This window comes from Talpa europaea (genome assembly GCF_964194135.1).
Source record: "Talpa europaea genome assembly, chromosome: 8".
In the NCBI taxonomy this organism is placed as follows: Eukaryota; Metazoa; Chordata; class Mammalia; order Eulipotyphla; family Talpidae; genus Talpa; species Talpa europaea.
Window position 1 is genome coordinate 83,345,202 of NC_140075.1, and position 27,742 is coordinate 83,372,943.

The following is a 27,742-nucleotide window of genomic DNA, read 5'->3' on the forward strand; positions in this document are numbered from 1 at the left end:
AAACATAGGGGGAAAGTTTCATGACATTCACATTGGAACAGGCAAAGATTTCTGAGATATGATACCATAAGCACAGGCAACAAAGGTAAAAAAGAGATACCTCAAACTTAAAAACAAATGCCGAGAAGAGGACAATCAATAGAGTGAAAAGACAATCTGAAACTGAGAGAAAATATTGAAAACCATGTATGGAGAAGGGGTTAACATTCAGAATATATAAAGAACCCCTACAACTTAATAATATAAAAGCAAATAACCAATTTAAAAGTTTACTGCAGTACTGGAATAGATACTTCTCCAAAGATGACATATAAATAGCTAGCAAGTATATGAAAAAAATGCTCAAAATCACTAATCATCAGGAAAATGCAAGTTAAAATGACAGTGGGTATATCTGCAGTGGAGAACTGTATGGGGATTTCCCAAAAAAATAAAAATAAAAATAGCATTCATACCTCTATCTGCATGTAGCTGCATGGGTATATAGACTACTGGTGTGAGAGTCAACTAACAATGATAAGAATAGGCAATTTTTAAATGATTTTTTCTATCCCCTTTGCCACAGTGTCTAGAATACTTGTAATGCACATGCATTGTTTTTATTTTAAAAAGGACATACTGTGTGAGCAGTCCCACAGAAAGTTTTATATATGTTCAGTCCTTCAAATTCTCAGAGACAGAATTCTGCTGATCACCATAATTGACTGAGTCTTTATGAAATACTTGCAGTCTAATGCTAAGGAAAATGGGGCACAAGGAGAGCTATAGTTCCAATATTTACCAACTTTTAAAATGTGATCAAGACACGCACAAAAGTCATCTTTCCTTAACCATGATTTAGTCTTTGTGATCACAGGTTGGTCACAACCATTATATCTATCACATAATACCTCCACTTACAAAATACTATCTATAATTTCAATGCAACAATACCCTAAGGCATTAAAATATCATTTTCTGAATATCCTTATCTTCTATTCTTCTATTGAGGAATTAAGTGAAAGAAACATGTCCAAGGAAAGGGGAAAAAATAAAGCTCACATAAGTAAAAGGCATATCTATGAAAACAATAAATTTTATGTATAAGTTATCTAATATATTAAAATAAGACACATACCAGAAAAGGTGCTTCCATTATCTTAATAAATCGATGAATGTTCAGTGTAGTCAGTGACTGTTCCATTAATGTTCTTCTACATTGCTGGGTCAAGTCCAAGACTCGTTTACAATGAAAAAAGTAGAGATGTGCATATTCTATATTCTCAGTGCTGCAAATTAAAAATTAGGGACAGACCCACTTGAAATTCAATTGTGATCCTTCTACCATGTAGAAAGACATAACAACAAATTTCTTTGCCTTAAGCCTCATACTTTTGGGTTACTGTTTTAGTAAAAGTCTTAATGAGTACAATAAAATAAAATGGCAGGAAAGAGGATATATAATATTAAAGAAAAGTTAACCTTAATATTTTTAACAAGCTACATGAGCTGTATAAGCAATTTTCCCCCTGAACTCTTTCATATGGTAGCTTCTAAATTAGGCTATAGGCAGATATGCATATTTTTTTTTAATAAAAGGCTGTCACTTTGAGGACAATGAGATTTTCTTCAAATATAGTCACATTTCTAGAGCTATGCTAAATAAAGCTTTGTAAAACAAATTTTCTAGGTTTAATTTAAACCCAAATCTGTTTTGAATAAACTTCAGCCAAAACATGCCTTAAGATAGAAACCATGTGACACTTTGTGGGAGTTTGTGAGTTTGTATCTGAAATATTACAAAATTCAGCAAATATGGTTTATAATTTGAGTCTTGGCATTCCCTTCAATATGAGAATTCAAAGATAAACTTATAGTGGGTAAGTAAGGTTTGCCAAAATTAAAATAGCATTTTAAACATCTCCATATGGCATTAGTAGGGTTTGGCAAAATACCGCAAATTTTTATTTTTAAAATGTTATTTTAATTCTTGATACATGCTTAAACTGAGATCCAAGCTTCTCTGATTATAAATTTAACTGCAAAGTAATTTCTAATAAACTCAATGATTAAAGAAAATCTCACTAAAAGATTTACTTAATGCCTACTACATGGTAGATCCAGTTCTAAATGCAGAAGATTAAGCAGAATAAGACAATTCAAATCCCTAAGGGGCTTAAACTAAAGGAGATATATTCAGTAAAATAATAATCAAAATGTAGTTTATAAATGTTATAATATACAAAGTGCTTTAGAAACAAATTTTTCGTTTTGACTCAAGTTGAGAAAGAGAAGGAAGAAAAGGGAAAGGAAATCACTACAAAGATCAAAAGCATAAGGATGAAAATTACTTTCCCAAGAAGACAGGACAAATGAGTATTTCACACAAAAGGCACAGTATAGTCAAAGTACAAAGCACAAATCTTTTTGAGGGAACCCTATACAGTCACATATTGCTGAAAGTGAAGTATGAAAGCAAGAGAACTTAGCTGAATTTGGAACACACATCATAGCCTTTGAAATAATAAAATAATGTAGCAAAAATATTTAACTAGTTGTAGGTAGCAGAAACCAAAAAGGGGTAGGTAAGAACTTCCTAGAAGTTTAAAAGAGTATATTCACAGAAAACAAGGAACATTCAAATAACTGGATCAGAGGGGAAATATGGAGATCAGAACAAGAATTCAGAGACTTCATTTTGTCATTAACAATTTTCAGCTCCCAACTCTCCCTACAGACAACTCTCTCTGTTTTACTTCTATATGGGCAACACATTGCTATGAGCTAGAGAGCCATGGCTGTATAATCCAATTTCTCAGCCATCTCTAGGTTCCTGAGAAAAGTGACTTCATTTACGCAAGTAAGCCAAAATATTGGTTGACCCTCAGTCAACTGACCCCCTTGATTTAACTGATCGTGACAGATACGGGGGTGAAGCTACCCTTCTTGACCTATACATAGATTCTTTAAGAAGGGAATATGGGCAGGTAGCAAAAGTACTAGCATCTCTATAGCATGCTCTTTTACTACCTAGTATATATATATATATATATATATATATATACACCTCTCTTAACCAACACATAATTTTAAACATACTCAGGTCCAACATGATGTAACAATTAGTATACTAGTTAAAGGTATAGCCCCAGGGCCTCCCTGGTGGCACAGCAGTTGAGTGCTGGGTTGTGAGGCTGCCCGCAGCCTCTGCAGCACCGGTTCCATCCCCGGCCGCCAGGCAAGGGTCCCACATGGTGCGCAAACCTCTCCTGCAGCCCACTGCTTCCCTCAGTAGTGTACTTCGGTCCTTCTGCCTGTTCTGCTCCCTGCTCTGGCTCTGGTGAATTCTCTCACCCTCCCGTGCTTCTGACTGTACCCAGTGCTTGTATAAATAAATAAATTAAAAAAAAAAAAAAAGGTATAGCCCCAGCAACTGAAATAGTGTCTAGGGCCTCCCCGGTGGCGCAGTGGTTGAGCACTGGGTTGCGAAGCTGCCCGCGGCCTCTGCTGCGCCGGTTCGATCCCCGGCTGCTCCCCAGCCAACAGAGGAAGGTCCCACATGGCGCGCAGACCTCTCCTGCCGCCCGCTGCTCCCCTCAGCAGTGTACTTTGGTCCTTCTGCCTGCTCTGCTTCCCGCTCTGGCTCTGGTGAATTCTCTCATCCTCCTGCGCTTCTGACTGTACCCAGTGCATGTATAAACAAACAAACAAATAAATAAAAAACATGCCTCTATAAAAAATAAAATAATAAAAAAAAAGAAATAGTGTCTAGCACAAAGAAGGCATTTCATAAATATTTGTTGAGTGAAAGAATGAACAAATGAAAGAACAAATGCATTTACTACCACCCCACAATAGGAAATGACCAACCCAAAGTCATTGCAACTACTTCCTCTGGAAGTAATGTCAAAGGACAACAGTATTCTGAGATTATAGTCCCTCTCTGTCACATTAGCTCCAGATACGGCTGTCTCTTCAACATCTTGTTATCCATGAATAAATGACCATTCAGACACCTCCAATATATCACATACTTGAAAGTACATGAAAAATGGGGCAACTATAATTTTAAATTCTCATTTTAAAAATAGGGAAAAGCAAAAATACTTCTAGAATACAGAATATTTTGTTGAATGGGATTGTAAGGGAAACAACAGAATCTACACTATGCCAATAAATAAGCATTTCTTTGTGTTTTAAGTATACCACCATTCTTTGCAATTATTCATTATCTGAAAAATATAGAAAATGACAATCTAAGAGAAATCACAACCAACAAACCCTCAGGGAAACTGTGGGGGCTAGCATAGAGCCACCACAAGATAAAGAATAATAGGGCTTCCCCATTCCAGGATGGGATATTAAAAGTCTATTCTTGGAGTAGCAAAGTAGCTGCTTCAACAATTGCTTATTGTATCTGGAGACTACATAGTGATAACTTACGGCACCATAAGTATAAATCTCAAATTTTCCAAAATATAACTCTTATACAAACAGCAAACATGCATCAAAATTTAAGTTAACTCATTACTGAGGGAACCAGCCAAAGGGCACTTCAATGAGAAGTTACCAATGGAAAAAGGAATGCTGGTCAATGTCACACTGAGCAATAGAAATGTAACTTCTCTTTGCAGGAACTTAATTCTCCATTGACTAACTCTCCCCCACCCCATTTCTCTTTATCAGTGTTTTATGAACCGACTTCTAAATTTATAGAGTTGTGAAATGTCTGGGATTTAATTAATTCTGTGTGGTATATCTAACAGTCACTTTTTAAGAGGCCAGTCAAAGAGCTAATTAAAAAACAAAAAATGCACAGAGCATTATTCACAATACCAAGAGTTGGAAACAACCTCTTTGGTCATCAACTGATAATTGGATGAAGTGTGGTATACATACACAGTGAAATACTAGTTATAATTTTTAAAAAAGAAATCCTGCTATTTGCAAGAGCAAGGATGGACGTAGAGTACATTATGCAAAATGAAATAAGTCAGACAGAAAAGACAAACATCACACTGTACCATTTCTCTCACATGTGGGATAGAAACAAAGCAAATGAACAAACAAAACAATTAGACAACAAAAACAAAACTGTGTTTACCAGAAGGGAAGGGGAAATGAGGTGGTAAATTGGGTAGAAGGAAGGGATCAATTGTACAGTAATAGAAAACAGACTTTTGGTGAATAGCATAATGTAGTATATACAAATGTTGACATATTAGTCTGTATACCTGAAACCGATAATGTTATAGACCAATGTTACCTCAATTTAAAAAAAAAATTTTTGAGGTAGACTCATTTGTTTATTTTTTGTTTTTGCTTCCCTTGCCATCCCCAAATACATCTCTGTAGTTGATGCCCGCAAATGGAATATATACACAATGGAATTCCACTCAACTCTTTAAAACACTTCATCCAATTATCAGTTGATGAGCGTAGAGATTGTTTCCAAATCTTGGCTATTGTGAATAATGCTCTGTGCATTTTTTTTTTAATTAGCCCTTTGACTGGCCTCTTAAAAAGTGACTGTTAGATATACCACACCAAATTAATTAGTACCTTCTGGAACAAAATGGATGGATCTTGAGGTGATTATGCTAAGTGAAATAAGTCAGAGAATCAAAGACAAAGATTAGAGGGTTTCACTTCTTTGGGAATAAAAAAATAAGCAAAGAAAACAAACTGGCAAAGCACAGCAAAAGTAATTTCTAGTCTCTGTGAAAAATACACTAGCTATATATTTGTGGATTTATTTCTGGGTTCTCAATCGATTTCATTGGTCTGTGTGTCTATTATTGTTCCAGTACCATGCTGTTTTAATTATTATGGCTTTATAGTATAAAGTGTGAAAGTGTAATACCTCCATTTTTCCTTTTTTTTTTTTCAGGATAGCTTTAGTTATTCAGGGTCTCTTTATTTCCATAATTTCTGTAATGGTATTATTGTGAATGGGACTGTTATCATTTGTTTAATAAAAAATATTTTATTAAAAAATTATATACTGGTTACCAGAGCAATGGGGAGTGGAGGGAAGAGGGCAAGGAAAGGAATAGGACATGGCATGAACATAGGAGTTTTGGTGGAGGGTGAGTGAAGCATGTGTACATATGGAGGTGTGAAGATATACCCCCAAGATTATACGGCTATGTAAACAACTGAAAATTTAATATAATTTGAGAGAAAAAAACTTGCATGGTATAAGAAAGGTCATACAACCACCATTTTGTCTTACTTTGGATTAATTTTACTGAAGAGTATTTTGAAGTCAAACTTAGTCTTTAAACTGCATTGATTATTCCTTGTCTCCGTAAGTACCAAAGGAAATGAAAAACTTTAACCCTGGGTGTCCCAGCCAAAAACAGTCAAAAGAAAGCTTTTACCTAAAATCGTGAGACACCAAAAGTTAACATTTAGCACATTGTGTTCAAAACCTGTACTTAAATATACTAAGATTATTATGACAAAGTAACTTACAGAACATAGTTATAAAAACTATTATTTTCTCAACTACCTGATCACTAGCAGAGATCTATTCCTCAAGTATACTTGGCTCCTCATGGATTCACATCTGTGGCTTATCACACACATCATTCTTCTTCACTTTATTCTAACATCACTTCTGTGTAATGCAATTCATTTTTCAGACTATAGTAAGCATATGATGTAATGAAGGGGATTTCAGGTTTCATTTATACATTCACATCTGTTTGTAATTCCTCTGCTAATTCCATGATGTGAGAGTATGATGGAAATGTTAAATAAGTAAACTTACACTTTTTGACATATACTCTTATACATACCCAATACTTTCCAAAAGGGCGATTTCTGTAGTTAAGACAAATTGGTATGTGGTCCCATATACAAAAGCAGCTTCCATGACTGCTCTGTGCTCTGAAAAAGAGAAGAGGGAGTTGGAGAAAGGAGTTAGTTTGTGTGACTCTACATACTTTTATTCTGAATACTCTTTTACACCCTTTATGTCCTATTTTCTTTAAAAAAAAAAATCCTTTGTAGGGATTCCATTTGGGAAAATGCAGGCAGTTAAATAAGTTAATGAAAACGCTATTCTAGTCAAGGTAAAAGAAAAATTAAGAGGGAGGAGAAAATGCATTGTACTTGAGACTAAAACAATGACAAATCTATGATATTTTCTTCCTAGCAGTAGGAAAGAGAATGAGTTCATCATACAACTTTCATATGTTATATTATGTTATATTTTACAAATGTATATGCCTGTGAGTTATTTCTGACTTAGTTATTTTTTAATCACTTACTTTTATCTATAAAGAAACAAGTAATGGGCCTCCCCAGTGGCGCAGCGGTTGAGCGCCGGGCTGCGAAGCTGCCTGCAGCCTCTGTAGCACCGGTTCGATTCCCGGCCACCAGGTGAGGGTCCCACATGGCACGCAGACCTCTCCTGCCGCCCGCTGCTCCCCTCAGCAGTGTATTTCGTCAGTCTCTACCTGCTCTGCTCTCCGCTCTGACTCTGGTGAATTCTCTCACCCTCCCGTGCTTCTGACTGTACCCAGTGCTTGTATAAATAAATAAAGAAATCTTTAAAAAAAAAAGAAACAAGTAATTCTACAAGTCACATTAAGAAACAACAATTGGGCCTCCCCGGTGGCGCAGCGGTTGAGCGCTGGGTTGCGAAGCTGCCCGCGGCCTCTGAGGCGTGGATTCGATCCCCGGCTGCTCCCCGGCCACCGGAGGAGGGTCCCACATGGTGCGCAGACCTCTCCTGCCGCCCGCCCGCCAGCCCACTGCTCCCCTCAGCAGTGTACTTCAGTCCTTCTGCCTGCTCTGCTCCCCGCTCTGGCTCTGGTGAATTCTCTCACCCTCCCGCGCTTCTGACTGTACCTAGTGCATGTATGCATAAACAAACAAACAAACAAATAAATAAATCTTTAAAAAAAAAAAGAAACAACAATTTCTCTACTTTTGATCCCATTTCCAACTTTCAAGGGAAAACTATATTCAACTCTTTTAAAAAGAGTTTCTTTTGGTTTTTAACCTCAAAGTCTCTATATGACATTCTTACACTCTTATACCATAATATCTTCTTTTTATGTCTAAGTATCATCTATTGCCTCCCTAACATGGAAGATAATAAAACTTTATTCAAAACCCCATTCTATAAACACATATACTTCCTATCCCCTCAGCTGTCCCAATATAGTTCTAATTTTTATTAGCGCAATCAGCATTTACATTGTTATGCTTCAGTAAGTACTATTTACAGATAAATCATATAGTCAAAATTGAATTTTTCCTCTTTTTCTTCATGACAGATAAAAACTCTTTGTCTTCCTAATTCATCCCTAAACCCTTCCACAATTTCTAACTGTCTCACTATTTAAAATATATCACGAATACCATCAATTCCGTTGTCTTGGAGACATTTCTGCAATTCCTTCAGATTTGCTCCAATATGGATTATCACTACTTAATCTGCTAAACAACTGTAATTCTGGGAATTCACTTCATCAACCTAGGGAATCCTTATTCCCTCTTGTATTAGATCTTTAATCTATTACCCACTTCTTAACTGATTTTGTCCCTACCTCTAACATATATAGAATACACATTTTTTTGTGACTGTGTATTTCTGGAAGTGTCTTTATTCTACCTCATGACTAACTGCAGTTGTCCGGATATAGAATTCTAAGGTCAAGTCATTTCCCCTGAGAAATTTGAAAGCACTGTTCCATTTTCTTCACTTTCCAGGGCTACAATCGATTAAGTCCAATGCCATTCTGATTCTGATCCTTTAACTGAGATCTCTTTTTTTCTTTCTGAAAAATTTTAGAATGGTATTTTACCAGATATTCTGAGCTTTCAAAAAGAGATGCTTTGATGTGCTATACTATACACACTCACTATCCTGGGACTCAGTGATCTCTTTCAATGTGGAGCTCAAATGCTTCAGTTCTAGGAAATTTTCTTTAAGTGTTTCTTGGAAAATTTTCCCCTTTTCCATAATTTATTCTCCCTTTTCACCTCACTGATATTTCCAGGCAGTTATCATCTCCCCCCCTCCCCCGCACCCTTAATCTTTTACCACCTGAATCACATATCATCTTCATAATCACCTGGCCTCATTGGAGTCATCCACCACCCAGCCAGGGTATTCTCTTTCATTCCATGAAAAATCTATCATTCTCTCCAGTACTACTTCTGTCTTAATCTTTTTTGAGTTAATTATCCTCATACATGGTCTTTTCATAAACTTAGCCTATCAGGACTTGGTTTTTTTCAGCGATTCCAGGGATCTCTCTTCAACCCCACAACCATTCACTGCTATGGTCTCCACTACAGGTCTCATAATTACTAATCACCAAACCACCCCCCAAGACTCACCATCACATATACATCCATCAATCCCCAGGTCACTCTATTTGGTATGTAATTTTAACCTTCGAGGACTTAAAATCCTACCACTTTTCACTGTCCTTCATGCCCCTCAGATTCTCTCTTCCCCTCTTACTTAACACAACTTAAATTCCATGATCAATCTTTGTAATCACTCTCCTGCTTGTTTGGCTAAAACACAATCCAGGCTAAATCAAGTGCTATGCTATTCTGCACTTACACCCACAAAAGCAAACATGGCTGTAGGAGAAACAAAACAAAAACCCTTCCAGCATCACCATGCTAATGGTCTCACCTTAGATGACTAACATCAACAATTACTGCTGCCTAGCAACCGTTCTTTATTGGCAGGCCTGCTAAACAACAATTTCATCTCTTCTCTCTTCAAACTATCTGATGACTTTATTTCTATTTCATTGAGAAAACAGAACCAATTAAAAAAACAAAACCAAAATAACTTCCATAAGCACCCAGGACTGTATTTATCTACATACCTAAATCAATACTGATATTCTCTTTCCTATTACTAAAGATGAATTTTCTGTGCTCCCAGCCAAGAACTACGCCTCCTTTTGCTGACTAGATTTCATTCCTTCTTGTCTATTCAAAACAGGGTAACTGCTCCAGTTATTCTCCCTCCTTTTTCGTACATGATGCATTTTCCCCTGTCTACAGGTCTTTGTCACCAGCATACAAATATGCTTTTAAAAATTTTTATAGTTGACCTCACATACTCTTCCAGTTACTGCTCCATTTTTCTCTTTCCCTTAACAATAAAATTTCTCAAATGAGTCTCTATATTCAGTCTCCAGTTGTAATTGCACTTACTAAGTACCGAAAACCTTTTTAATTATTTTAGTTCCTTTGGTCCTCACAATAACACTAAGAGGTAGGCAAATTATTTTCACTATTCTGGTAACTAGGAAACTGAATGTTGTACAAGATCACACTTTAAGTAACTTACAGAAAATAACTGTAAAAGGCAAGAAGTCTAGTACAGGCAGCCTACTCCAAGTTCTTGTTTAGTCACTCTATTATGCCGCCTTTTCAAAGAAAGGAAACATAATATTAAAGGTTTTAAATTTATTTTAAAGTATGAAGATTGTGCTCAAAATATATCATTTTAAGTCTTTCAACATACCCAACTAAGGAGGCACAGCAAAGATTATAAAAAATAAAAGTTAATAAGAACCTGGTGTTCCAATGGCTTTTACATATGAAAATGCAATGTTTGCTTTTCCTTTCAGAGCATTTTCTATTTTCTGAAGATCGTCCATGGTGGCAATGTATTTCATTTCATTAAAAAGAAGAGCACTAGAATAAACAGAAATGTGATTAAATATCTGACATGTACTTAGTTTTCAATACATATTAATACATATTTGTTGAGTAAGTTAAACCTCCTAGTCAAGAAAGAAATTTAATTCTTTTGAACAAATTATTTAGTAGTAAGAAATTAAGCATTTTAGCACTGAATTAAAATCACTCTCTATATTATTAGTCTGCATCTTAGAACATAATCAGGAACAGTTGTAAGATAAGGTGCTATTTTTCAACCACAACCACCTCAATATATAGCTTGAATTTGCTAACATCCTAGTCTGTCTAAATAATCCCTTACAGATCTCTCAGCAAATCTGAGCCAACAGTTAAACCACAGGCTTGTTTCCATGACCTATAAGACTCGCATGACCTAGAACTTGCCTATTTCTCCAACCTCATTTTGTTCTACCATTCCACGCATCTACCAAGCACACCTCAGAGCCTTTGCACTTACACTTCTCTTGGCTGAATGCTGTTCCTTCTGCCGCTTCTCAGACAGCTGGCCTGAGTTTAAACATCATTGTCTCAGAGAAGTCTTCACTACCCATCCTAAGTAAATAGGTCTACAGCATTTTCCTCTTTCATTTCACACTATTTGATTCCTTCATAGTGCTTATCACAATTTATAATTATTTATAGATAATATATATGTACTTGTTTATCCCTATTTCTCTCACTAAACTGACAGCTTCTTGAGAAAGGGACCTTGCATATTTTATCACTATATTCATAGTAACTTAGAATAGCTAATTGTAATGAAACAATAAATATCTGTTGAAGCAATGAGAGTTGAAGAAAAGATACAAGTATGAAACACTAAAGAATTTACTCAAACAATAAACTTACTGAATTAAGAAGTCAGGAACAGAATACAAAACAAGCCTCACTCTTAGTTCAGTGATCTTCCTACTTGACCTTCTTCTTCCAAATCATCTTTTCAACGTGTAAATCAGACTAATTGATCATATTTCTTCAACTTAAAGAATTTCTGTTTTAAAACTTCTACTTCTATATAAATTCTCTAATCCTAACAACTCATTCTATTTAACCTGTGTCTGTGTTATATGTATATTTTTAAAGTTAGGTTAAAACTAAAGTATTTTTGAAGTTTGTTCCAATTCCATATACATCAGCAAGAAAAGGTTCAATCTCCACAATGAATTAGCTGAACATAGTTTCCTCTCATGGGAAACATGGCACATTCCAATAACATAATAGTTACCAAACTTTTTGGTCTCAAGATTTATTTATGACCTTAAAAATTATTCACTGCCTCAAAGAGATTTTGTTTATGTAGGTTACATCTATCAATAATTGCCAATATATAAATTAAAACAGGAATTTTAAGATATTTCTTAAATTCTTTTAAAAATAATAATAAACACTATTGCATTAAACATGAGGAATACTTTATTAAAAACTATAATTGAATTTTTCCAAAATAAAAGAAAACATGTAGTGAGAAGAGTGTCAATATTCCACATGTTTGCAAAGCTCTTTAATACTGGACTAGTGGAAGACAGCTAGATTCTCATAGCTGTTTCTGCACTCAGTATGTTGTGACATACTGAGTAAAAGAAATAAAAGAAAACATGTAGTGAGAAGAGTGGCAATATTTCACATGTTTGCAAAGCTCTTTAATACTGCACTAGTGGAAAACAGCTAGATTCTCATAGCTGTTTCTGCACTCAATATGTTGTGGCATCATGCAACATGCCACAGAGCCTCTGGAAATGTACTCTTGAGAGAATGACAATGACAAAGGCACATTGTTAATACAAAAACATTATGACTTTGTGTAACCTTTAAATGGCTAACCTAAATTATTTTGGCCTTAATATTTACCTATTTATTATAGATTTCTTCAAGCTTTTAAAATAAATGTAAAACTTAACCCCCAGGCCTCTTGTTCTGCTTTTAAAAGAAATATTCATTGAGCAGTACATGCTACATACTAGACTTTTTGGTATGTTTTCATTTAAATCCCTAATGATTTTCTTAGAACATTTTTCAAGCTGGGTCTCCCCTGGTGGTGCAGGTGGTTGAACACAGCATTGTGAAGCTCTCTGCAGTCTCTGCAGTGCCGGTTCAATTCCAGCCGGCCATCAAGGGTCTGACATGGCACGGCAGACCTCTCCTGTCTCACCCACTGCTCCCCTCAGCAATGTATTCATCAGTCTGCCTGTTCTGTTCCCCACTGTGTCTCTGGTAAATCCTCTCACCCTCCTGTGCATCTGGCCTGTACCCTGGTTCTTATATAAATAAATAAATAAATCTTTAAAAATATATATTTTTCAACCTGCATGTGTGTGCATGCAAACACACACACACACATACAGAGAGAGAGAGAGAGAGAGAGAGAGAGAGAGAGAGAGAGAGAGAACACAGCCTGAGGGACTAAATAACCTGCTCCAGATTATACTGGCAGTTACTGGTAGACCAGAGATTTAAATCCAGGTTTTCTAACACTAAGATGGGCATTTTCTAAATAACACATAAGTAGGAAACAAGGTCTAAGAGAAGGAACTAAAGGATGACAAGGGAGTCTCAGTGGCAATCTGGGTACTGGCAGCTGACGTACTTTAGCAAACAAGTCCAGAATGAGCCGTGAGTTACTGCAAAACCATTGGGAAGCACCAACTAACTAGACGGCCATGTAAATTCGAAGCTTGAAAATTATATCCACCCATTTACCTTTGTTGCTCTAGTAGTTCTATTTGCTTCAAAATCAAATCAGAGAATAGACATCTCACCAGCCTTTTTTCTTAATAAGGATGGCAAATATAAATTAATAAAAGATAACATTTGGGGGGCAGTTACCACTTGTCAGGTAATCCTAAGCACTTTATAATTAGTAGCAATTTATTAGTTTGGGGACTGCCCTGCTCTTAATTCCTCTCTTTTGCTTTGGAAATTCACAATTTTCTAAGTCTTCATGGTGGTCAGAGCCCAAATGTCCTCATAAAAGTTAATGATATTATAAACTTGCTTTTCTAGGCTCCCTGCTGCAAGGCATGGCTATGTGACCCAGAATCATTTGCCTGACATTATGGACCAAGCGCTAGTGATGTGAAGAATCAGGGACAGTGCAGAATTACTTCAAGAAGCAATAACAGCAAAAGCCAGCATCAAAGGTCACAGTGACAACAGTGCTGATGACAGATCCAGTACACGGGATACAAGCTGTGGCATCCAATGCTCAGCAGTAATGCAGCAGTCCTTACCAGACTAATTCTGTTGTGATTTTTCATGGTAACTCAGAACTACATAAACTCAGCCTGTTCTCCAGCCCTTTAAGGTAGCTTGAGATTTTACACTCCAAATCCTTTCAGCTCAAGCCAGTCAGACCTAGATTTTGAGGATTATAACTAAGAAGGCTCAGCAATGAACTGTCTTGTTTAATTTTCATGTCAATCACCTGAGTTAGTACTATCATTAACTCCATTTTATAGATAAGGTCATGGGACTTAGAGAGGTTACCTTGCTTAATGTCCCAAAGCTCATTAAGTAGTCATTATGAGGTAATAATAACCAAAAGTAATGGCATTTATAATCTAATGTCTCTTATTTTTCCCAGTGGCTTCTTAACTTTAACACATATTTTTTAATGTTAATTTCTAGAATGAGGATCTAGAATATAGGATCCATAACACAAGGCCATGCTAAATCCTTCTAGCTCAAAGAAGAGGATGCTGAATGCTTCAGTTCTACAGTCAGCTTTCAGAGGTTAATTTTGAAGCTTATCTTTCTCTGAACCTTTGCATGGTTTCTCTATATTCTACATATAAGTGACATTGATCTGATATTTGTCTTTCTCCTCCTGACTTATTTCACATAGTATAATCCTTCCATGTTGCTGCAAATGGTGTGAGTTTATCTTTTCTGATTGCTCAGTAATATTCCTCTGTGTGTGTGTTTGTGCGTGTGTGTATATGCCACATCTTCTTGATCCATTCCTCTGTTTTGGGGGCTCTTAGGTTGCTTCCGAATCTTGGCTGTTATAAATACTGCTGCAATTAACATGGAAATACAGTTTTTCTTTTGAACTAGTATTTTTGAATTCTTTGGGGTAAAAATGGCTTTATTTGTTAAAATGACAATACTAAGTGTTGGTGAGGCTGTGAAGCAACAGGGACTCATTCATTGTAGTGGGAATGCAAAATGGTATAACCACTTTGGAAAACAGTTTGGCAGCATTACAAAGCTATAGTTTATCATATGATATAGAATTCATACCCCTAAGTTTTTACCCAAATTAGTTAAAAGCAACATCGATACAAAAAACCTAGCATGAACATTTTTAGCATTTTTTATTTGTAACGCCAAGCCTTGGAAGCAAACAAGATATTTTTCAGTACATGAATGAAAAAACAGTTGTACATCCATACAACGGAACATTAGTAATTAACTATGAAAGATATTAAAAAGAAATTAACTATGAAAAGACATGAAGAGAGTCTCCCTGGTGGGCAAGGGGTTGAGTATAGCACTGTGAAGCTGTCTACAGCATTTCCAGCAGGAGTTCAATCCCCGGCCAGCCAGGGAGCAACCCACATGGCACAGCAGACCTCTCCTGACTTGCCTGCTGCTCCCCTCAGCAGTGTACTTTGGTTGATCTGCCTGTTCTCTTCCCCGCTCTGTGTCTCGTGAATCCTCTCATCCTCCCACACCTCTGGCCTGTACCCCAACTCTTGCATTTTTAAATAAATAAATCTTTTTAAAAAAAGATATGAAGGCACCTTAAATACTGCTACATAAAAGAAGCTAATCTGAAAAAGCTAGATGTTATATGATTCCACCTATATGACACTCTGGGAAAAGGAAAACTATACAGGCAGTAAAAAGATTAGTGACTGGGGAGTGGAAGGATGATTGGAAGAAGAACAGAGGATTTTTTTAGGTCTTTGAAACTATTCTATGTGATATTATAATGGTGGCTACATATCATTATATATGTGTCAAAACTTGAAACTGCATAATCGAAGAACAAACCATAAACTGTACACATCAGTTAATAATGTGTTGACATTGATTCATCAATTGTAACATGTACAAGACTGGTAGGAAGGTCTCCAAACATAGGTGACTAGACTAGAATTGCAGGTGTACCTATGAGCATAGAGATTGGGAGGGAGAAGAAACTTTACTTTCTCTATACAACTTCAAGGACTGGCTATGCACCAAGTTATACCTTCACCCCATGAGATCTGCCAGGCAAAGCTTTGTGACGGTCTAGGGTCAGGCCTAAAAGAAACATCACATAAGTTCTTAGATCTGGAGCTGGGTTCCTCACCCTCAAGTGGCTATTTAAAAACCCAAACTTCTTCACAAGGCAAAGATCCCATTCATCGGACTCATGCCTGCTTCTCTGCTTTCACCTCCTGTTTCACATTTCACTCTCTCTCTCTGTGGAGCAAAAACTGCCCTCTACAAACTATTCTAACCTCCATGCCTTTGCTCACACAGTTACTATTGGTCTTCCAACCTTCCCATTCTTCACCAAAATCCCATTAACCTTTAAGATGCATCTCAAATGCCACTTCCTTTAGGAAGACTCCTTAATAAAAATCTGCCCTCATTCCAGACACAAAGAAACATTCCCTTCCATGAGGATCCATAAGCCCCCATGCATACATACTTCTACTATTTTATTTACTAAATAATATTTCGTTTATATATTTATCTCTGCAACAAAACACTACATTCTTCGAAAACTTAAGCTACATCCTATTGTTTTGTATCCCCTATGCCTAATAAGTATCTTGCATATAGCAGGAATATGGGGGACAATCCATTTGTAGAATTAGTTTTCTATAAATCAGTGTAAGTACAGCACTAAGAACAGATACCCCCACAGAAGGACTGGATGACACAAGCCCACAAGTTAACCAGTCAGAGAAGAGGGCCCCAGCATTGACGGCTCCTCTGTATCTAAGGTCCATTTGTTTCAAAACTACTTGTCATCAGGTTGTCCAGCAGGGACCTGCTGCTCCAGGATTTGTATCAAACTTGCCAAAAACAACCCTGTCCATCCCTCAGAGAATTGCCTTTCTCTGTTTCTTCACCCTTATTTCTAAGATAAAAACATTTAGCAGATAGGAATTGTAAAAACAGCAGAAACTAGTAAGCTTCCTGAAAACAAATATCATACCTATTACTTGAACTTCTTCCAAAGAGTTTTATGACCGCACCCTCAAGATAGTCACCCCTTTTCTATCCCAGGAAAGGATTTCCAAGGCAGCACCATAGCACTTCAGAACTCTTTCTTTAAAAGGCCATCTTGGGCCTCCCCGGTGGCGCAGTGGTTGAGCGCTGGGTTGCGAAGCTGCCTGAAGCCTCTACAGAGCCGGTTCGATCCCCGGCTGCTCCCCGGCCACCTGAGGAGGGTCCCACATGGCGCGTAGACCTCTCCTGCCGCCCACTGCTCCCCTCAGCAGTGTACTTCGGTCCTTCTGCCTGCTCTGCTCCCTGCTCCGGCCCTGGTGAATTCTCTCACCTTCCCACACTTCTGACTGTACCCAGTGCTTGTATAAATAAATAAATCTTTTTTTAAAAAATTGTAAACAATTAATATTAAAAAAATAAATAAATAAATAAAAGGCCAAGTTTCATTCTTATGTCTACAGGGCATGGTTGTCAGGGATTTCTAAAGACCTTTTGTTAATATGATTTGTACTGGGACATCTGAAAGTATCATTTGCAAAGTGATAACCACAATTTTTTACCTGTAAATTTTGAGTTTCTTCTAATTTAATTCTCACCCAATTTTTGTGCAAATCAGGTAGGAGGGGAAGAAAAGAGGAGCTAAGTAGAAAACAAAGCAAGTCAATATCAGCCAGGATCTTAGTGGGCAACAAACCTACAACAACATTAAATTGGAAAAATTCACATCAACTAATGTCTTTAACAAGTTCTAGTTTCTAACTTTGTCACCAAAGAGAATACTAGACTACATTCAGCGGTAGATTATAGTGGTGTACAGGGGTAGACTAAGGAAAATAGGTCTGAATCCCAGGCCCAAAGATTATATGCCAGGGAAATTAAACTCTCTCTCTCTCAACACTCAAGTATGTACTGTGACTATTTGCATCATTTTTGCATTTCCTGAGCCATCACAGACCTACAGACTCCAGAAAACAAATAGGCTGGGTAAAGAAGGATGCCAGATACATTAAAAGTCCCAGTGAGAATAGCGAAGATGAGCTTCTTACCTGGTAAAATCCTCACTCCATAGGTGGAATCAAAAGCAAAAGCAGTAGTAGACCCACGTGGCTATGCTGTGTCCTCCTACTTTCATACAACATGTCCACATGTTTCTGTATCCTTTGTCATTTAAGAACATTTAGATCCTCTCTGTAGGAAGCTAGGAGCAGCAATTTCACTAAAATTGATACCTATAAATATAATGTTTAAGCCCTAAAATATTGTAATGGATTATGGTTGTCTACAAGGAAGTCAGTAGATAACAAAGAACCAATGGGTAGCCCCTGTACTTACAAGAGAACATGAGCAACGATGGCATTCACATCAAACAAAGTATCAGTAGGGAATTCTCTGAGTAATATGGTGCCCCTATAAAAAGTTCAGAAAAGCATTATGAAAATATTTCCTCGGAATTCACTTTACTTGGCCTTAATAAATTCTTTATGCTACAGCTTGTGTTTTATCCATTATCTCATGCTCCTAACAGAGTACTGGCCACAATACACTCAAATATTTATTTAAAAAAACTCAATAAATATGGTGACCTTGAAAATTCTAGGCCCTGGACCCGGCAAAAAGACTGGGGAAAAAAACCTGAGTCCAAACAAGGCTTTCTGCCAATCCCCCTGTCACATACACAGATTCCCTAAATGGGCTGGGAAGAAGACAAACAGGGAAGAGAAATCAGTGGTGTCCTCAGCAGAGGTCCTGGAGGGGCAGGATCTCTCCCCACTTCTTAGCCAAATCCCAACATTTTGAGGAAAGGATTTTGAGAAGCCTCAGATAGAGTAGCAAACTCAAGTGCGGGGGGAATCTTAATCTGAATATTGGCAGACCCTCAAAAATACAGTGCATTTATGTCACACCTGAACATGAACCTAATAGATCTACTTAGAAGACAAAATTTGCAACTTACTTAGCAGGTATTTTTAACAGGCGTTTACATTAGATAATCATGTAATAGTCAAATAGTCCTGTAATAGTCAAAACTATGCTGTGAGACAAGTATTACTCTCCTCACTCTCTAGATAAGGAAACTCAAGTGCTAGTAAAAATCAATCACTTGGACTTTTTGGTAAGTTTCATATGATTCCCACTGAACACAACTTTATTATGGCTTAGTGATATTTTATAGTATTTGAATGTTCTAGAAGTATGGCTTTATGTTTGTCACTCATTCTCAAAAAAATAGTTTACCTGAATAAATAGGCTTTCATCAAATCACTTTCTTTTCCACAGTATCTTGATGTTTCTTCTCCAACACAATTAACCTTCAAAAGATTATATTCAAAGTTTAGGATCTATATCAAAAGGTCAGTTTTCTTGATTAGGGAAACAAGAAGGGAAACTAAACATTCTAGCTTGTTGCAATTCAATTTTTTTTTATTTTACTTTTCTTTCTGACTTATATACTAGCATAATGGCTATCTTATTCAAGAGCTTGTGGTAACCTAGAGGAGGGTACTGTTTGAACACCTAAGAGTTATATTTAATTAATAGAAAGGTAACCAGGTAGAAAAGGAAGGAAACAACAATGGCAGGACAAAAAGCCATGAGAAAAAGTCAGGAAGCACAGACGTGAGTGGACCATGAAAGCATCTCAGCACCTCGATCAGAGGCATGGCAGACACTGGTGGTTTCTTCCCCCAAATCCATCATCCACTGTTGTTTTACTAACAGAATCTCACTAAAAGCAAGTGCCCCATAAGATTTTTCCAAACTCCCCAACAGCTAAGGGATGACTGAGGATGTTAGATGTCACTGAGTTGGAATTTCAGGAGACTCTTAAAAGATTAACTGATACCCTTACTCTTCCCATTCCTGCCTGACAAAAACCAGACAAGATAGCTAGAGCACCAGCAGCAATCAGGACCATAAAACAGGTTTCCAAAAGAAACCTTTGCTAAGGATAATGCAAAGAATGGTTCCCAGCTGAAGGTAGAGCAGCCTTAACAGCCTTTGACAGCTTATTATCTGAACTCTATGTGAAAAATACAAGGACAGTCTTGGCAGCAACATAAAGATAAAAGGAAGGCAAGAGAGCACAAAACAAGAGGGCAAGTTAAAATAATATCACATGAGTATCAGTCCAGGATGACTGGACAGAAGAGATTGAAGACTTTTCAAAAATACAGTAAGCAAGGCCAGGGAAAAGACTGAGTATGTGCATGCAGAATGGGATAGTGGGGATCAGGATAGATACAAAGAAATGAAGAGGTTTCTAGATGGGGCAAGTGGGTACACACCTACTTCTCACCAAAACCAAGGCTGGAAGAACAGCTGTTTTGCTTTGGATTTTATGATTCTCAAGCTGAATTTTTTGTTGTTGTTCAATTTAAGTCTAACAAAGTTTGAGGAAGCAGAATGATAACTGGGAAGTGACATTTGTTTATGAAAAGCTACAAAAGGAGAACTGATACTCAGAAAATATATCAAGAATAGAAAGTCAGAATTGAAAGTCAGTGTAGAGTGCCATAACCAAAAAATAAATTTTAGTATGTGTACTTTTTAAAAAGTCAAAGCATAAGAGATGATTGACATTATGACAATAGATTTGTCCATTCACCCATTCAACATATATTTGAACATCTACCTTATGTGAGCTACTGTTCTAGTCACCCAGTAAATTACTCTGATACAAATAAGCAACTTCATCTTTAGAACTTACAATAGTAGAGAAAATTTCAAAAGTTAATAAGACAATTTAAAATGTTAATTAATATACGGTGTGAAGTTATGTGCCATAAAGAAAAAAAGGGGAAAATATGTAACAGGATATTTTAGATAAGTAATCAAAGAGGGCTTCTCTAAGGAGGTGACATTTTTGCACAAAGAATTGAAGTAATGAAGTGATGTATACAAATATGTCAGTATGTTGAAGCGATGAATTAAGCAGAGGGGAAAACACCTGCAAAGGTTTTTTGGAAATAATACATCATGCAGGTTAAAGGGGCAGAAAGGTATACAGTATACATCAGGAATAAATTAACAAGGTGGAAGGGCAGAGTCTGTCAGAGTGAGGAGCTTCTATTTTATCCTAATTGTCATGGAAGCACTGTAATCTGACACATCTGACTTTATGTGTAGAAAAGTTTAGAGGAATAGAGAAAGAAGGAAAATCACTCAAAGGCTATTGTGGATTCCTAGATAAGAAGTGGTAGTTTGGACAGAAGGAGTAAAAGTGAAGGCACAGGAAAAAGTGAGATTTGAAGTTTTGACAGTTGAACCTAAGGGAGTTATTAATGGATTAGTTTTAATAGAAAAGTTTGGGATGACACACAAGTCTTTGTTTTAAAATCTACTTTGCAGATATAAAAACATGGCTAAATCCACCTTCTTTTGGTAATTATTTTCATGACCTATCCTTTTTCTTTATTCACCCTGAATAAAGATTTATTTTAAGATTTTTTTAAAGATTTATTTTTACTAAAAAAAAAGATTTATTTTTACTTATTTATGCACACAAGAAAGCACACAAGAACTGGGGTATGCCAGAGGTACAGGGGGTGAGAGGATTCACCAGAGACAGAGTGGGGAGCAGAAGAGGCAGATCTACTGAAATACACTGCTGAGGGGAGCGGTGGGTGAGACAGGGGAGGTCTGTTGTGCCAAAGGATCGAACTCATACAGCAGTGGCTGGCAATAGTTTGATAGCACTGAGACTTAACCCCTTCGCCACCAGGAAGGCCCAAGTTCTGAAACCTTTAAGATGCATTTCTAAATAGCATACAGTTGGATTTGATTACTGTGCCCTGTTTGACAATCTTTATCTTAATTAGAACATTTAATCCATTTATATTGTAATGCTTTCTTCATCTACCTCTGCCCCCTGGTTATTTTTCACTTTTGAAAATATCTCAAAATGCCACTTTTTGTGAAGTCTTTCCCAGTATCACACATGACTTTCCACCCCAACAATCAGATAGGAACTTTCTTTCTTTTAACCTCTATGGCAATTTATTTGTATCTCTCTTAATATTAAGATCAGGTTCTGCTAGTTATCAAATTATTTGTGAATCTGTTTCATGGCCCTTATTTAGAATATAAACTCTCCAAAGAAACAGGCATCTTTTTATAGGTCTTAGGCATCTTTCTATCCCAAAGAAGTCTAAATATAGTAATTCATTTGAATTTCATAAACATTTACTGAGTATTTATTATGTGCCAGAAACTGAGGTAGATACTAAATATAGATCTGTCACATTCACCAGTCTCCTTTCCACATAACTTAGTGTCCTCATCTGTAAAATCGAGAATTTAAGTTATCTTAGTTTAAAAAGACAACCCTGAGCAGGAACCTTAATACGCTATTCCAGTTATTAGATACACAATTACTAGTTACTAGCTATTAAATAGCATGATTATTGCATTAACTGTCAAATCAACCTAGTATTTCATTTCTGAATTTCAGTTTAAAATCTTATTCAAAGCCTCCCCAGAGATGAGTGCATTATCATTCCAGAATATAGCCAGTTGTTCAAAGTTAAGTAATACTTCCATAAAACTCTAAACAACAGGGTATGGAAGGTTTCTGGGTTGACAGACACATCAAATACTGGGAGGGGGCACACCCCAAACTATTAATACATGAGGGCAGAATCTCCTATACTTGAGACTCTCCCAGACCTTGCCTTTGCATCTCCTCCATTTAGCTATTCCTGAGTGATATACTTTATTAGAAACAGTAATAGTAACTAATATTTTTTCCCTAAGTTCTGTGAGCTATTATGTTAAAGCAAATGATCAAACCTGAGGATTAGGCTGTGAAAACCCCCAACCAAGTCCTACAGAAGTTGGTAACCTGGAGACCTACTACTTGTGACTGGCATCTGAAATGATGGGCAGTCTGACAGAACTGAGCACTGAACCCATGGGCCCTGTGCTAACTCTGGGCAGCTAGTTGTCAGAATTGCCTGGTATGGAAAATTCACACGTTTTCTATCAGAAGTGTTAGTGGGTAGAGAGAATGGCTTCCCTATAATAGCCAAGGTTAGCTAGCTTTTATATGCTTCCTGCACCAGCAACTCTAGCTGCAAAGACCAATGGAGCAGAAGCCATCTCATGAAGGAACAGACTAAGAATAAATGTACACAGATGGGCCTCCCCGGTGGCGCAGCGGGTTGAGCACAGCGCTGTGAAGCTGTCTACAGCCTCTGCAGTGCAGGTTCAATTCCAGGCCGGCCAGGGAGATTCCCACATTGAGCGGCAGACCTCTCCTGTCGGGCCCACTGCTCCCCTCAGCAATGTATTTCAGTAGTCTGCCTGTTCTGCTCCCCGCTCTGTCTCTGGTGAACCCTCTCACCCTTCCGCACCTCTGGCCTGTACCCCAGCTCTTGTATAAAATTAATAAATCTTTAAAAAAATAAATAAATAAATGTACACAGAAAGTCAGGCAAACACTAGCATGAAAGAATTTAATAACTGCTGAGTTACTAATCATTCAGATTTCTGATATACAAATTTTAACTTTAAACTACATCAAAGGTCTGTGCAGCTATGTAATCCATGATTCATGTGAAAATTTTCCCTAATACTCAGTTTGAACTTTTTTGAAAAAAAATTAAATATGTAATTTCAAGTTAGGCTGTTTTAACTTTGTTCTAGAAATAAATGTGAAAAACTGAAATAAACAATTATAAAAACTTAGGAAAATAGGAAAGAAAAAAATACTTCAATGACCTCAATTTGTGCTAATAGAAATTTAATAAATAGCTCGGTTATGGATATTGATTATGATATACCTGCCAAGCTATGGAAAACAAAAGCCTAACTCTAGGTTTGAAAAAATGACATCACAGCGCCAATAGAACAGTGTATAAAATAAAATTAAATTCTTAACTAAAGAAGTTTAAACAGCTTTTTTTCTCTATATGTACAAGTTTATTTAATAATCTGGAACTGTATTTCAGTGCTTTTGTCTACCCTTATCAAAAATGTTAGAAAAAGCATTTTTCCAGTTTGGAAAAAGACATGAAACAACGTAGGCATTTTTAGATACTTAGTATTAAGCTATACAGCTGTAAAATGTTTGCCACTAAAAATTTATTAAAATATTTTTCTACCTTTGCAACTGAAATTCCATAGTCCTGGAGAGGTTTAACAGCCTTATTCAGTTCTTCCAGAAAAACAGAGGTACTTGGAGAATCTAAAATAAGAAATGTTTTATGAATGTTTTACGACATGCCCCTTAGGAAGGAAAGATAAATTTTTAAAATTAAAGTCCAAAGCTGCAAACTTAAAACTAGTATGCAATAACAAATAATCAAATAACTGAATAAATATAGTTATATTATTTTATGCCCTTATTTCCTATTGAATTATTTCTAATGTTTTTATCATGATAGAGTTGGTAAGTGATCTTAAAAACTTTCTAAAACAAGAACAGAGTAAATGCTTAATTTAAATATAACATTTGGCAATATTTTTCCAAGTTCGAGTCCATATACACAACATACATGTACACATACACAAAACTTTCAAAATGATTTTAAAACAGTGTGGGAAGTCAATAGAAAAGTACCTTCACTTCATCACTAATTTCAAGAACAGCATTTTCAAGGCATAAAGACTTAAATGATACCATTGTAATTATTAATTATGCTTAACAGTTACACTAGGTAATTCAGTATAATTAATGCTACAACTAAAACAGGATATTAAACTATAGCATTATTAATACTACATTACAAAGTTTAAAAATACCTTTAAAATATTTTCACACTAAAAAGGTCAAAAAGTATACTTTCAGAAAAGATTAAATGAAAGTCACATGAATAGCAACATATGAACAGCTGATTCTTAAATAGCATTTACTATGGGTTAGGCACACAAGTAAAATCATTTAATCAGCACAATAAACTTATAAATCATGAGTACTATTTCTCACTATGGATGATAAAAAAGGCATACAGCAAGGCCGAGTGACTTGACCAAGGTCACACATCAGGTCAAGTGGCAGTTAAGATTCAAACACAGATAGGCTTACTATAGTAGCAATTTTATGGGATATTAATCCTGACAATAAGTTCCCAGTGAACATATTGATGAAATAGCAACAGAAATATCATAAAATCATTTTTAGAATATAAAAAATACTTACTGACTTGACAGAAATAAGCTAAGGAGGCTTTCCCTGCTTGCAACGTACTGAAATATTTCTGAGGACTCAGTTCTGGTAGAGAGTCTACTGCTGACTTATAGAATATGCATATCACAACAAAGGAGATGCCAACTCTAAAAACGTTGAAGCTGGAAGACATCATCAACTGTAGTCGGATATGCACAGGCAATTTTGTCTGTTTTGTTCACTGCTGTGTTGTTGCCTAGGACATTATCTGCAAGAGTAGGTGCGTGTTCAACAAAGTTTTGCAGAATGAATTTGCCAAATACATGAAGTAAAATCTGCAAAAAGAATAATATAAGACATGACATATAGTATTTGACTTTCCTAGTACATCACTGTTTCCTTCTAGTAAAAATTTGAGAGGGGATGATCTACGATAACACTGATTTGATAATACCATTGTTTTTGAAACTGGAATATATCAAAGATATCTGAAATATGCAATAAGCATCTTAACTTAAACAGATATTTACTAGAGCACAATAAACTAATTGTCATTTTTAAGGGTTCTAAAATTCTTAACCATTACCCACTCCTTTTGTTAAATTGGGTATTTTATCTTTCCCTTCCTAGACTGGATTACAATGAGAGATCCAAAATATATGTCTACTATATTCACATTACTTTACTTTAAATAGTCTAGAAAAGTACCTTTTTAAACTATTAAAGAACATTCCTTTTAAATACACATTTTTAAATCTTAAAACAATAGTTTTTTCAACGTTTTTGTTTTTTTTCCAAATTGTATTGTTCAACACAGATTTTTTTATACAGTCCAGAAATTCAAAGATCTTTATCAACTCATATTTTAATTCAATTCCATTTTCTGAACTCAGATTTGTTCCTAATATCTTCCTCTAGTCTTCTTTCATGCTGTACTTCCTTCCATGTTGTCCTCTGCATCTGCTGTCAATTCCGTGTCTTCCATTTTGCTATTTTCAAAAATCTCTTAAAAATTTCTTCTTTTAGAAAGTTTTTCTACTGGTGATCTATTTTATTTAAGTTTGAGATGTGACTGCTTAGGAAAACTGATGCAATATAAAAAATATAGTTCTAGAAGGTAAATACACCACAGGTATAGGTGAGAATCTGTTTTATTTCAAATAGGATTCATATCTTTCAGATAAAAGACCACTAGCTCAAAACTGAAAATAGGGGGGAAAAAAGAAAAAAATTACTCATAAAAAAGGGGGAAGAATTTTTTCAGTAAAGAATAAAATAATAAAATAATAATTTAGGGGAAAATCATACTAAATTGGATATTTACTCTAGCCTTTCAATATTATCAATAAGTACATAATACCTCTCCCCCAAGGAACAGGTATCCCCCCCCAAAAAAAGAACTTATTATACATTGATTACGTCCTAAAAATTTTTTCATTACAATTAGTTTATGTCTGTGCAAAAAAAAATTATCATTAATTTTTAATAGGAGCCAAGAGTTCAAAAACTCAAATAGCATGAGAAGTGAGAACCATGAGGAATCATTAAGAAGTAATTTTAATGATATAATTAAAGGGTACCCTTGACTTTAAAACTGATTACATATTATAGCTATGTTAAACCAGAATATTTCAAAGCCACTTCATATTAATGGAAAGGGCTTAAAATAGGTCACTCAATATTTTCTTTATATTTTGAGAGGAGGGGAAGAATGAATATATCCTGTGTCTAAAGGAATAACAATATAAAATCTGTCACAATATGAAATAATTCCAGCCTAATTAAAAGATTAAGCATTTCAATAAAACACAAATGAAAGATGGAGGAGGAAGAAGAGGGGTGAATACAATTGAAAGATTCAAGTATATTAGGCATAAGCTTAAAGGTGAAGGACCTATATAATGAAACTATAAGACACTAAAAAAAAAAAAGAAGACACAAAGAAACGGAAAGCTACTGTATGTTCATGGATTGGAAGAATAAACATTGTTAAATTGCCATATTACTTAAAACAATTTATAGATTCAACACAATATCATCAAAATACCAATGGCAATTTTCAGGAAATTGACCAAACAATTCTAAAATTTGTATAGTACACAAAAGATGTCAGATAACAAAGCAATGAGGTATCATAGTCCCTGAATTCAAACAAAGAAATAGTAATCAAAATAGTATGGTGTTAGAGGAGAAACTGAAACACAGAGTAGAATTGAAAGCCCAGACATGAACCCACACAAATATGGACTGTGTAACAAAGAAGCCAAGAACATACTATGGAGAAAGAAAAACCTTTTCAACATAGTGTAGGGAAAGATAGTGACCTGCAAAAAAAAAAAAAAAAAAAACCTAGATCAGTATTTAAGTCCGTTTAAAAAGTTAATTCAAGATGGATCAAAGTCTTAGATGGAAGCCTGAAACCATAAAACAGATTAAAAAAAAAAAAACATAGATGATACTCCCCTGGACATCTACCTCAGAGATGTATTTGGAGACTCAATTCTAAAGGCAAGGGACACAAAAGCAAAAATAAATAAATAGGACGGTACCAAATTAAAAAGCAAAAGAAACCACCACAAAACAAAAAGTCAACCCATGGACTAGGAGAAGAAAATTGTATATCACAAGTCAACAAGGGATTAATCTGCTAAATATTTAAAAGAGTTCATACAATTCAACAACAAATAAACAAACAACTCAAATTAAAAAGTGGGCAGAAGACCCGAATAGTCACTCCTCCAAAGAAAACATATTGATGGCCACAAGCACATGAAAATCTCTGCATCAGTTATAATAAAA

The 27,742-nt window shown here is 35.9% G+C and overlaps 1 protein-coding gene across 1 annotated transcript in view; it reads right to left on the reverse strand.

Annotated features, from left to right (window-relative positions):
• Positions 1–25,198, reverse strand: part of TXNDC16 (thioredoxin domain containing 16) — a gene marked incomplete at its 3' end in the record, with an annotated part of 58,440 nt that extends 33,242 nt beyond the window's left edge. The window contains exons 1-7 of the mRNA XM_084240036.1: positions 24,977–25,198; positions 23,940–24,022; positions 19,075–19,148; positions 18,172–18,246; positions 10,544–10,665; positions 6,783–6,873; positions 1,118–1,268 (exon numbers count right to left, since the gene is read on the reverse strand). Coding sequence (XP_084096162.1) covers positions 1,118–1,268; positions 6,783–6,873; positions 10,544–10,665; positions 18,172–18,246; positions 19,075–19,148; positions 23,940–24,022; positions 24,977–25,139 — 759 coding nt within the window. The 5' untranslated portion in view covers positions 25,140–25,198. The remainder of the gene's footprint in view (positions 1–1,117; positions 1,269–6,782; positions 6,874–10,543; positions 10,666–18,171; positions 18,247–19,074; positions 19,149–23,939; positions 24,023–24,976) is intronic.
• Positions 25,199–27,742: the final 2,544 nt, after the last annotated feature.